The 13,173-nt window shown below is 43.2% G+C and overlaps 1 protein-coding gene across 1 annotated transcript in view; it reads left to right on the top strand.

Moving 5' to 3' along the window:
* Positions 1 to 12,880, top strand: part of LOC308355043 (contactin-associated protein-like 3) — a gene marked incomplete at both ends in the record, with an annotated part of 141,256 nt that extends 128,376 nt beyond the window's left edge. The window contains 7 exons of the mRNA XM_080822947.1: positions 3,094 to 3,264; positions 4,389 to 4,607; positions 6,806 to 7,045; positions 7,805 to 8,035; positions 9,473 to 9,606; positions 10,409 to 10,496; positions 12,789 to 12,880. Coding sequence (XP_080679073.1) covers positions 3,094 to 3,264; positions 4,389 to 4,607; positions 6,806 to 7,045; positions 7,805 to 8,035; positions 9,473 to 9,606; positions 10,409 to 10,496; positions 12,789 to 12,880 — 1,175 coding nt within the window. The remainder of the gene's footprint in view (positions 1 to 3,093; positions 3,265 to 4,388; positions 4,608 to 6,805; positions 7,046 to 7,804; positions 8,036 to 9,472; positions 9,607 to 10,408; positions 10,497 to 12,788) is intronic.
* Positions 12,881 to 13,173: the final 293 nt, after the last annotated feature.

Below are 13,173 nucleotides of genomic sequence, written 5' to 3'. Positions count from 1 at the left end.
CAAAGGAGACAGAAAAGAACAAAAAAGCATAAGGAAAAAATAACAGGAAAAAAATAATAAAATGATAAAACTAAATTAAACTTGTCAACATTTATATTTAATATGAATGGTCTAAACAAACCAGTTAAAGGACAGATGGTAATGACTCCACTATGTACTTTGTACAAGAAACTCACTTCAAATATAATGATATCATAAGTTTAAAAAGAGGGGCAGGGAAAGATATTCTACACAAACACTAATTGAAAGAAAGCTGGGGTTTCTGTATTAAAGTTTTTGCTTGAAAGCATAGAAAATTAACAGATACAAAAAGCGATTAAGAAGACATAAGAATCCTAATGAGCTTCAAAATACATAAAGCAACAACTGACAGGATGGAAAGGGGAAGTAGGCAAAATCATAATTATAATTAGAGATTCCAGTACTCCTCTCTCATTAATCTTTGGAACTAATGGGGGGGAAACAAGCAAAGTGTACATAAAACTTGAATGTCACCACAAAGCAACAGAATTTAATTGACATTTATGGAACACCCTACCAACAGTAAAATACACATTCTTTTAAAATGCACATGGATACACCATATTCTGTGTCACAAAACAAACTTGAGCACATATCAAATAAATCACACAAAAATACATTCCCTGACATAAATGAATTAAACTAGAAACAAAGAACAAAGAGAGTGAGAAAGTCTTCAAACACTTAGAAATTAAACACCAAACTGCTAAATATTAAATGAGTCAAGGAGGTCTCAATAGTAGACATTATAAAATATATTGATCTGAATGAAAAGGAAAATACAACATATCAAAAATGGTGGGAGGCAGTTATGTCAGTGCTTGGAGAGATAGTAATAGTATTAAATGCTTGTATTATGAAAGTAAAAGGTCTCAACTCAATGATTTAAGCTTTTACCATAAGAAATTAGAAAAAGAAGAAAAAATAATTCAAAATAGCAGAAGGAAGGAAATAATAAAGATAAGAGAAATCAATTAAAGGCAGAGATCTATAAAAACAAAATATTTATAAAAGAACAATAAAATAGATAAATCTCTAGCAAAACTGTTAGAGAGAGAGAAGAGAAATATTACCAATATGAGGCATGAAAGCTGGAGTATCACTACAGACCCTACAGACATCAATAGGATAATAACAGCATACCACAAACAACTCTACACACGTCAGTTCTCCAACGTAGATAAAACAGACTAATTCCTTGAGAACCACTAACTACTAAAACTCACTCAAGATAAATTGAACAACTAGTAGAGACCTAGAAGTATTGATGGAATTGAATCCATTCGGAGATGACTTCATTGGTGAGTTCCACCAAAGAAGAAATAACACCATGTTTACACAATCTCTTTTAGCAAATAGCAGAGGAAATTCTTTCCAACATTTTATAAGGGCCCAACATTGCCCCAGTACCCAAACTAGAAAAAGAAAATGCAAAAAAAAAATTAAGATAGAGATAACTACGGACAACATCATCACAGACACAAATACAAAAATCCTCAACTACATTAGCAAAAAAATCCAGGAACATTTAAAGAATAATACACTATCGCCAACTGGTGTTTACGCCAGGACACAAGGCTGACTCAGTGCAGCTGACCCTGGAACAACATGGGTCTGACCTGGGCAAGTCCATTTATGTGCAGATTTTTTTCAAAAAATACAGTACCATCCTGTACATGTATTTTCTCTTCCTTGTGATTTACTTAATAATATTTTGTTTTCTCCAGCTCACTGTATTGTAAGAATACAGTATATAATACTATAACATGCAAAGTGTGTGTTAATCAAATGTTGATGCTTCTTGGTAAGGTGTCCAGTCAACCTGTCCAGTAGGCTATTAGTAGGTACATTTTTGGAGGGTCCAAAGTTACATGTGAATGTCCAACTGTGCAAAGGTCAGTGCCCCAACCCCCTTGTTGTTCAAGGGTTGACCATATTTGCAAATCAATCAATGTCATCTACCATATTAACAGTTTAAAGAAGAACAATCACACCAGATGCTTTTTTTGCATCAATTGATATGAACATGATCATTTGAATTACTATGATTATATCATGAATTAACATGATACATTCATATCAGATACCACTCACAATAAAATTCTTAGCAAACTATGAATAACAGGGAACTTCTTGATCCTAATAAAGGTTGTCTATATACAAAACAGCTGGCATCATAGTTACTGGTGAAAAACTGAACCCTTTCCCTGCAGGAGTGGGCACGAGATAAGGATATTCAATCTCACCGCTTCTGTTCTGTGACTTCAGTCACACTGGACGTCCTAGCCAGTGTGGCCACTGAGGAAGGAAGGAAGGGCATCCAGGTTGGAAAGCAAGAAAGAAAACTATTTGCAGATACACGTGTGATGGGCAGACATGTTTAGAGCAGCTCTGTTTGTGAACGACCAAAGCTGGAAACCACACCGACGTTCTCCAGTGACAAAGAAATGGTGGCCCGATCCACGTGAGGAAGGACGATAGGGCAGCAATAAGTCGTGGCACACTGAGTGCATCTCGAGGGATTTCCGCTGAGTGAGAGGAGCCAGTCTCAGAAGGTTACCTACGGTGTGACTCCGTTTACATGACACTTGGAAAAGGCACAACGGTAGATCACAGTGGCCAGGGCTTAGGGGCAGAGGAGGGTGTGACTGTAAGAGAACAGCCCGAGGGAGGGGGGAGACGGAGCTGTCCTGGGTCCTGATTTTGGTGGTGGTTATACAAGCCTACGCATGTATTAAAGTTCATCTAACGGTACGTCCCCCCAAAGTCAATTTGACTTAATGGTAATCTATAAATAACATCGTCTTCTAAAAAACGCAGGGTATTTCCAGTGATTATCTGTTCACTCAGTTGCAGTCTTGTCCATCTTAATCCTTGAAAGAGTCAGTATCTGGATATTCACCTCGTGGCTGTATGTTTGGAAGAACCCCCAAGTGAAGGCTTGCATAGATAATGAATGCATTTAGTAATGGTAAAAATGGTAATAATGGTAAAAAAAATTGCTAGAAATGCAAAATGTGGTTGTTATTCTGTTTCCTTGCTATTGTCACTTTTTTTTTTTTTTGGAAACAGGTTCATTTTGGAATTCTGCTTCCTTCAACATCGAGACCTCATACCTTCACTTCCCTACATTCCGTGGAGAGCTCAGTGCTGATGTGGCTTTCTTTTTCAAGACAACAGCACCTTCTGGGGTGTTTGTGGAGAACCTGGGGATCACAGACTTCATCAGGCTAGAGCTGCATGGTGAGTTGCCCCCTGGGCAAAGCCACCAGGCCTCAGTATATAGCAATAACCCTTCTGGGAACCTAATTCCCAAAGTACTACTATGCTTTCTTCATCACTTGTATTCCTTTAGTACATACTAAAGGTCTAATACCTTTTTTTTCAAGATTTTATTTATTCATTCAACAGTCAGAAATCACAAGTAGGCAGAGAAGCAAGCAGAGAGAGAGAGAGGAGGAAGCAGGCTCCTTGCTGAGCAGAGAGCCCGACATGGGGCTCGATCCCAAGACCCTGGGATCATGACCTGAGCCGAAGGCAGAGGCTTTAACCCACTGAGCCACCCAGGCGCCCCTCTAATACCTTTTTTAAAAAGATTTATTTATTTGAGAGAGAGAGAGCAGGGTTGGGAGGGGGGAAGAGGCAGAGAGAGTCTTAAACAGACTCCACGCTGAGCATGGAGCCCAGTGCAGGGCTTGATCTCGTGACCCTGAGATCACAACCTGAGCTCACACCAAGAGTCGAATGCTTAACCAACCTTACCACCCAGGAGCACCTAAAGCTCCATTATTTTAAATCCTTATTTTTAATAGGGAGGAAAACAGTGATTCACAAAACACACAGCAGTCTGTCCAATTCTGTGCTGCCCTAACTGTGTGTGCAATAAGGATCTTTTAAACCAAACTGGTCCAGTAACTACTCCCTAAATTGCAGATTCATTTCATGTAATTGACTCGCCACATCGTTCATGCATGTATGCAAGTCTCAGTTCCTGGCTTCAAAATTTCACGGAGGGCTTTTTAAATAAAGTACATGAGGATTCCACCCACCTTGAAATAACTTCGCTGATATGTAAGAAGGCAGGTCACAGGCCAGTTTCCCTCCAGTGGGGAAAGATCCCTAGTCCTTAAGGTTTAGCAAGATGAGGAGCATTCTCTGAGGAGGAATAGGGTAAAATGGCTTTGTTTTTCTTCCCCCAGGACACACATTTCTGTTGCCCTCCTAGCCAGCTCAGAGTGACATTGGTCAGCAGCCGTGTCACCGTCCGCTTTCATAAGGAGCATGTCATGCCCCTGCCCTCCTGTCTCCCGAGACTGAATTTCCTCCCTGTGGAATGAACCGAGCTGCTCTCCTCTCTGTGTTTGCAGCTCCTGCAGAAGTGACCTTTTCTTTCGATGTGGGGAACGGGCGATGCGAGGTCACAGTGCGTTCTCCCACTCCCTTTAACGACAACCGGTGGCACCACGTGAGGGCCGAGAGGAACGTGAAGGAGGCGACCCTTCAAGTGGACCAGCTCCCCAGCAAGACGCAAGCCGCGCCCGCGGATGGCCATGCCCGCCTGCAGCTCAACAGCCAGCTCTTCGTGGGTGAGTGTGGCTGCCCTCTGGCTGGGCCGTGCTGGTGGACACAGAGAAGACGTGAGCCGTCCAGCCGTGACGGCAGCAGGTGCACGGGGCTCATGTCGGCACCGCGGACTGAGGGCTCCAGCAAGAGTCGGGCTCTCTTTCCACAGATGGTTGCTAATACAGTTTCCATAGCGCGTTGTTCGGGATCATGGTTTCCCTAGATTTCCCAGGTCACAGATGAGATAACAGATGTCCAGAGAGAGCGAGAGATGTAGTCTAGAAACTGAAATAGAAGAGAAACCCAGTCCCCAGTGGGTGGGTTCCCAGGCTGGACCTCAACAGTATTGATGACCTGCGTTAGCTTTAGTGACTTCTTATCAACGCTATTTATAAAACGGTTAGCAAATGTCACCCGGAACTCCCGGCTTCACTTCTCAGTGCAGTCGGGGAATCTGCCGTGTGACTGTGCCCGAGTTCTCAGTGTCCCCTCTAACACAGCCCGCAGGAGGACTCGCGTGGCGGTGTCGCCCTCCTCCGCTGCCCAGTCCTTGCAGACACCGGGTTCAGAACTGGGCTGGCTCTGTTCTCGCTGCCGGTGCTTCAGGGATGAAAGCTCTGGGTAGAGGAAGTCTTCCTTTTCATGTACTCGCTTATTTTTTTTAAGACTTTTTTTCTTTTTCTCAATGGGAGAGATAAGTTTTGCTACATTACTTTTCAGACAACTCTATTCTAATTTGGAAAGCAAGCAAATCAATGACGTAGCTCTTCCTTGGTCATTTCTCATGTGTTTTCAAGTAAATAAGGAGCTGGTCCTATTAGGAACTAATCTAAATCACAGACTAGCCTGCAGTCTGCTTTGCCAGAGGACACCTACAGCTTCTGGGGACTGTGCTATGCAGGGAGGTGTGTGTGTGTATGTGTGTGTGTGTACAACCCATGACACAGAAAACTCTAAGTCTTCATGTCAAGTCATCAAACTGTGATGCAAATTAAACAGTTCTGTTTTCCGATTCGTAATCCTGAGGATCAAGGAATGGAATTTCTGGGAATGAAGTTGGCATGAACACCTACCTGGAATTGACATCCTCACAGAAACAATGTTTCCAGAGCGTGGGAAGCTGGTGGAAAATGCCGATATATGTGCCCCAGGCCCACCGAGTCAGAATCCCTGGGAATGATCCCCAACTCTGTTTTAGCAAGCGCTCCAGGTGACCCCCGCACCTCCAGATTTGAGATTAGGCTCGTGTGAGGCATGATAGAAAGAGAGAGAGCTACTCAGTGTTCAGGGACTGTTACCCTCCTGACCTCAGAGCCGGCAGGCTGGAGCAAGGCAGGCCTGAGCCTGGGTATTATTATTATTATTTTTTAAATTTTTTAAAGATTTTATTTATTTATTTGACAGACAGAGAGAGAGGGATCACAACCAGGCAGAGAGGCAGGCGGGTGGCGGGGGAAGCAGGCCCACCGGTGAGCAGAGAGCCTGACGTGGGCCTCGATCCCATGACCCTGGGATCATGACCTGAGCTGAAGGCAGAGGCTTAACCCACTGAGCCACCCAGGCGCCCCCAGCCTGGGTTTTAATGTCAACCCTACTTTCTTTCTTTGCCCGTTCCTCAATTCCTTTTTCATGGCATTGTTAATGGGAGCATTTCTCAGAAAGGATGGTATTCCATATATAATTTGTTATTATATATAATATATGTATTATATTATATACAAGTGTATAACAAATATGTAACAAAATATGTATGACAGATGCATATACAAATTATAATGTATATTACATATTAACTCTATACAATGTACATACATTGCATGTTACAAATTTGTAATATATATTGTATTGCAAAGATTTTCAACTATCTAACTTTATTGTGCCCATCACAGTTTATACACTTTAACTTTAAAAAGGAGAGATTTTTTTTTAATGAAGGAACCAACTTAAAAATGTACAAATCTTTCTAAATAGAACTTGAAGAAGTACTTTTTAGAGTAAATATTTACCAAGCTCAACTCCAAAAATATTTCCGTCCACGGTTTATTCGATATCGTTGGATGATTCTTAGTATGTGATCACAGCCTAGGTTTTCAAAATCGCATGTGTTTGTAGAGCTTCCGGCGGGTCCCTTTTCTGACGCGATCGGTCCACCTGCAGTGGGACGTGCAGTGGAAACGCCACCGAGACCCCCAGGGCACGGCTGTAATTGTTTCCCTTGTAGGCGGGACAGCCACCAGACAGAGAGGCTTCCTGGGGTGCATTCGGTCGCTGCGGTTGAATGGGCTGGCCCTAGACCTGGAAGAAAGGGCCACGATGACGCCGGGCGTGGACCCGGGCTGCCCGGGACACTGCAGCAGCTATGGACACCTGTGTCGCAATGGAGGGAGATGTAGGGAGAGACCCAGGGGCATCACCTGCGACTGTGCCTTCTCTGCGTATGACGGGCCATTCTGCGAGAGCGGTGAGTGTACCCTGGGCAGGACGGGGAGAAGGAGGCACCTCATTCGGCTGTTTGCCTCGTGTTTCTGGCATTTGATCCTTTCTCTACGAAAGGATAAGGCAGTTCTCTCTGACCAGCTAAAGGAGAGTTGTTTCTCTCCCAAATTTGTCCATTTATGATTCTGTTCTTGAGAAGCTCATGATGACTTCTGTTGGATTCAGCATCATTCACGCGACACTGAGATGGACAATAGCTCTAAGTTTATGTTTACACTTGGCATTTAATGCTATATAACTCTGAGATGAAGCATTTTGTGGGCCATAATAAAATATTGTTACTCAGTTTGACATCATGCGAATATACATGGGGATAAGTTATCTTTTTATCCATACTTGATTATCTTTTTTTTTTAAAGATTTGATTTATTTATTTGACACAGAGAGAGAGAGATGCCAAGTAGTCAGAGAGGCAGGCAGAGAGAGAAAGAGGCAGAAGCAGGCTCCCTACTGAGCAGGGAGCCCGATGTGGGGCTCGATCCCAGGACCCTGAGATCATGACCTGGGCTGAAGGCAGAGGCTTAACCCACTGAGCCACCCTAGGTGCCCCTTGGTTATCTTTTTAATCGGAAATATTTCTAAATTAAAAAAAAAAAACAGCAAAGCGTGACATTCTTGTTTCCTGTCTTGAGAGACTAAGGGTTAGAGATAGTGTGTAAACACACGCAGAGAAGAGCCTCGCCTTGACTTCGTGTTAACGTAACAAAAATGAGTGTCATTCCAGAGATTTCTGCGTATTTTGGAACCGGCTCGTCCGTTGTCTACAACTTTCAGGAACATTCTAACCGCACCGCCAGCAAGAACACCAGCTCCTTTGCGGCTTCACTTCCTGAGGGTCTGACGCTGGCTGGAGAAGTGGCCACACTGAGCTTCCGGACCACAGGGACGCCCAGCTTACTCCTCTATGTGAGCTCCTTCTACGAGGAGTACCTGTCCGTGATCCTCGACCCCAACGGTGAGTGCTGAGACTTCAAGAACAAGGAGGCTGGATTAGAAAATAAGGTCCACAAGGAGGGGGACCCTTTGGGTGTTTAACTACGAAAAGGAAACACAATTGCGTGGCTTGCCGTGCTCGTTACACTAGTTCATGATAACCCTCAAGTGTTTATCACTAAAGTTCACATTTCCATGATCACATTTAAGATACATTTCCCCCGTGGACGTTTGATCATTTTAGGTATTTCACGTGCCGCGAGGCTTCTTGCTATTCTGGGAAGTCTTTCCTTCTGTAAGTGAATAAATGAGTTCTGCAATTCACTTTGAAACGAGATAGCTCACTTTGTACATGGAAAATAATTCCTCCTCCTTTTTAGCAAAGTAAAGAAGTATATTTATCTAAAATCCACTATTCCTAAGCATCACATGAATAGGATTGCTCTTTACTCATCGGTGGGTGGGAAGCCATTCACGGCAATATCTACATACGAAGAAAAGTGGGATGAGAGGTTCCCAACTCATGGCCACCAAGTGTTTCCAAGACTGTTGCAGATGGAGCATTAGACCAAGCTGTAACCTCGCTTCACAGAGCGGAAGGACAGAGACCTACTTTCTGGAAGATCTGCTCCAGGCAGTATAGGGTTATGGGGTCGTGGGCATCCCTGTGAAGGACATCAGGAGATTTAGATGTTGTAGCACATCATTGGTCTTTCTTCTGTTTCTTGATTATGGCAGAAACATTAGGAAAAAAATTCTAGTTGTGCAAAAAAAAATTCATTATGCAAATGTCAGCAATACATTAAAATGCATTAAAATAAGTCACATTAAAAGAAGTGATGCTTATAGAAACTGAATGTTAATGCAATATTGCTTGAGGTTTTACCATTTAATATTACGAATATCACATGAATAATTAACTTTGAGCCTAGCTCTGACTTCCCATATGCTTAACTTAGAATTTTTTCCTTTTGTTAAGGAAAATGGAAGAACTTGGGAAAATACCATTTGGTCTTGACTTTTAAAATAGTGTAATTGGGGGGCGCCTGGGTGGCTCAGTGGGTTAAAGCCTCTGCCTTCAGCTCAGGTCATGATCCCAGGGTCCTGGGATCGAGTCCCACATCGGGCTCTCTGCTCCTCAGCGAGCCTGCTTCTCTTCTTCTCTCTCTGCCTGACTCTCTGCCTACCTGTGATCTCTGTCTGTCAAGTTAAATAAAATCTTAAAAAAAAAAACAAACAAAAAAATAAAATAGTGTAATCGGATTCTGAATTCAGCCCTGGAATAGCAAATAAGTGATCACTCTTCCAGGAATAGAGACTCTCGGTACCCTTAAGCAAATGCTCAATAAATTCAAATTATAGGAAATAAATAAAAACAAAATGTGCTTTAGAACCTGTATTGACGGTTTTTATAAAATTCAATTTTACTTAAAAATGTCATTTTTTTGGTCTTGTTTAGGAAGTTTGCAGATCAGGTATAAGCTGGACAAACACCAAGAACCTGATGTTTTTAACTTTGGTTTTAAAAACTTTGCCGATGGGCGGTTTCACCAGGTGACGATTCACAGAGAAGCGGCGGGGGTCTCTGTAGAGGTAAGGGGTAGATTCACAGCAGCCACAGTAACCAGACTTGTGGCATTCAGTGTATGACCTCCAGCAAGGCTTTGAGAATAAATCCTAGTAAAAGAGAGACACGTTTAGCAGTCTTCCCAGAAAGTCCTGGGGACAGAAAACGTAGTCAAAGTGTTTTCTTTAGCAATGTCCTTTCTTTGTTTAGCAAGAGGCTGACAGGGTTCTTCTTAATATCTGACCTCTGAAAATGCCAAGCTGTCCTCGTTGGTAGGGGAATGTTGCCCAGTTTCTCCCAGCGATTACTGGAGACATTCTGACGAGAATGAGAGCCTACTTCCATCTGACTACAAAAGAGCAAAGGCGGCAGAAATGTAAACACAAGGGGAAAAGCAAGATTTTGCTGAAAGTGGGAATACATTTTTTAAAAGCCTCCATGTTTCAATTATTCATTGTCACTGGGCTTTGAAGAATAACCTTTATATATTGACTCTGTGCCAGTAATATGTTTTGTGGCTTGTGTTACTAATTTCTGTTTGAAATAAGCAAAAGCTTTAAGGTTTGAAATAGCTTATTGCATTTCTTTGTGGATTGTACCAATTACAGATCCCTAAACCATGAAGACAAATAAAGGGGAAAGAACAGGCAATGGGGTGGTGTGAAATCCGAGGTATTAAAACAATTGCTATGAAACCGATTCCCCTTCGTGACAGCCAAACGTATGGCTTGTTTTTACCGTTTTCCTTGGTCTCCCTCAGACTCCCATTCTCTTATCACCAACATTACTCGCCATTTTGATGTTTGCTTCTCATGGAATATTTAATAGGTTAACCAGAATGCAAGGAGACAAGTCGTCCTGTCATCAGGGACAGAATTCAATGCTGTCAAATCCCTTATGTTGGGGACAATTTTAGGTAAGTGTCAGAAAGAGCATCGTCCCCCACGCCCAACCCCGACATGGGTCGGAAGTGTCAGGTTGCAAACTTGGGGAGGGTTCATGAGGCTGAACGAGGCTCCTTGTCGTATTCGTGGTTTCCCAGCAAGTGACAATCAAGGTAGAAGCGGCCCTCTTGTCCGCGTGTGCCTGTAATCGCCAGTGAGGGCTGTCTGCTAGGGGAGCCACGGTGACCCCGGAGAAGTGTCTGCACACGTGCCCTCTCGCTTGGCAATCAAGCGGAATGAAACTTGGTATTTTTATAACAATCGAGGAAAGGCAAAATCAAAGCAGGTGTCACGTTCACAAATTGTATATTAATCAGCGGTCAAATGCAGAAACCAACCAATGGTAAATATAGATTTACATTTACAAGAAGAAAGGACTCACATTTTCTTTGAGCAAGTGAGTACGTGTTGGCGGTAGGCTGGGCCCTGCTCTGAGATGTGTTCAGTGCTCCCAGCTACCCTTGGAAGGTCAGGATCTGAAGACCCCCACGCCCCTGTAGGGCTGGTAAAAGCAAACCCGACTACTCAAGCATCAAATTATCTATGCCTTTGTTTCCCCCCTTGTCACCAAGAATTAGATTGAAATACAAATAACGTTTGAAAGATATTTTTTCCTTTTGATTGTTTCTATTGTAAACTGTATGTGCTGTCGATATAAAAAGTTATTTGGGAGAAATCCTCTTGTGGTCTTGGGTAGAATTTCTGCTCTGGTACGTGACACTCATCTGGCTGTGTTCGGACCGAGATAATTCATGGACTCTTTACTACCTTTTCAGCCATTTGTACCTTGATTCTTTGATCATTTCTTCCATCCCTGACACATAAAACATCCTACAGATGCTGGAGATTTAGAGACGGCCCACGAGTGCACATTCAAAATAGGGTGAGAAGCATAGTAACTGTTAAAACGGTGACATTTTTCTAAAAGATGATGGGCAATAAAATGATGAGTTCTTATTTTTCAGAGGAAATGGGGCAGATCGCAGCGCGCCCTTGTAAATGGTAGACGCAGATGCGCATCGTTTAGATGGTAGAGGGGACGGGAAGCTACGAGTGGGTCCTGGGTGTTACAGGTGCGGGTTAAGCCAGTGAGGCAGGGTCCCGGGGTTCTTTGCTGTGAAAACATAGTCTTGGCATCGTGTAATGGATACCAACTTTGGGCCAAAGTGGTCCTGCTTTCTAACTGTGCCTTAGTGTGAATAAAGAGTCGGGCCCCATGATGTGTCGGCAGAAAGGCTTTGGTGTGGCTCGCCGTTCCTGCCCCCTCCGCACGTGCCGTGTGGGCCTCCAGCAGCTGCCGCAGGAGTGCAGATGAGTACAGTTGTTCCCCTCGGGCGCCGGGAGAAGTCTGTAGCTCAAACAGCCCATGGGAGAGGGAGGGGAACAGCTCAGTCTCTAATGTGCGACTTCAGGTATGTTTTCTAGGCATTTCTGGACATCCATGTTTTTGTGATATGAGTAGATTTTTTAAATTCTTTTTTTAAAAGTTTTTATTTAAATTCTAGTTGGCTGACATACAGTGTAATATTAATTTCAGGTGTAGAATTTAGTGATTCATGAGTTAGATACAACACCCAGTAAGTTTTTTTTTTAATTCTATTTAGAACAGTGGCAAAAAAAAAAAACAAAAAAAGGGTGGGGGAGGTTTGCCTGGGTGGCTCAGTCGTTAAGCATCTGCCTTCGGCTCAGGTCATGATCCCAGGGTCCTGGGATCGAGCCCTGCATCTGGCTCTCTGCTCAGTGGGAAGCCGGTTTCTCCCGTTCCTACTCCCCCTGCTTGTGTTCCCTCTCCCACTGTTTCTCTGTCAAATAAATTTAAAAACCAAAACCAAAACCAAACCAAACCAAACCAACAAAAACAGTGACATGGTACAGAAAACCCACAAGAACTGGGAAAACAGTGGCAAGAGACAAGGTCCTCCTCTGGCTTTGACCCGTGAGAGCAACAGTATACAATAGTGGGAAGAGGTTATGAAGTTCCTAAACAGTCAGAGCCCATGTTGCGTTTCACAGAACAGTGGGATGGAACGCCATCCTCGGCGGTCAGCTGAAGCATATAATTTTTTTATACAATCCAAGTGGAAAAGAATTTTTAATATCTAAGTGGAAAAGAATTTGCTCCCTTTTTATGTGCTGCTGAGCTCCACTCTCTGGCCTGACCGTTACCATCCATGGCTTGAACAGAGTGAGGAGTAGATCATCTTAGGGGTGTGCAAGCCTCAGAGCTCAGCTTACTTACGTGCCGGTGCGATCTGTGACTGCAGGGATGGTCCTGCCTGCCCCCAGCAGAGTCATCCCTCCGTTGTTGCTGGAGCAGGTGTCTGTGGGCACGCTTCCCGGCCAGGAGGACAGATAGGGTCAAGGAACAAAAGGAACACACCACACACTGCCTGCCCTCAGTGACTCCGGCTCTGACAGGAGAGATGAGGCAGGTTCAGAAGTGACTGTGGCACAAGGTAGGAAGTTGCCAGCAGAAAGTGTGAAATTGACAAACATTTTTAAAGACAATTTAGCTTTGGATGTATTATCTGTAAAAGGGTATGTCATGGATTATGGAAACTGATTTAATAACTAAACTGCCTTATATAAAGGGAATCATTTTAATAAAAAAGGAGAATAATACATTTTATCATATACATTTTTATTTTC

The sequence above is a fragment of the Martes martes genome, assembly GCF_963455335.1.
Source record: "Martes martes genome assembly, chromosome: 14".
NCBI lineage: Eukaryota > Metazoa > Chordata > Mammalia > Carnivora > Mustelidae > Martes > Martes martes.
This window is presented reverse-complemented; position numbering and strand designations above follow the sequence as displayed.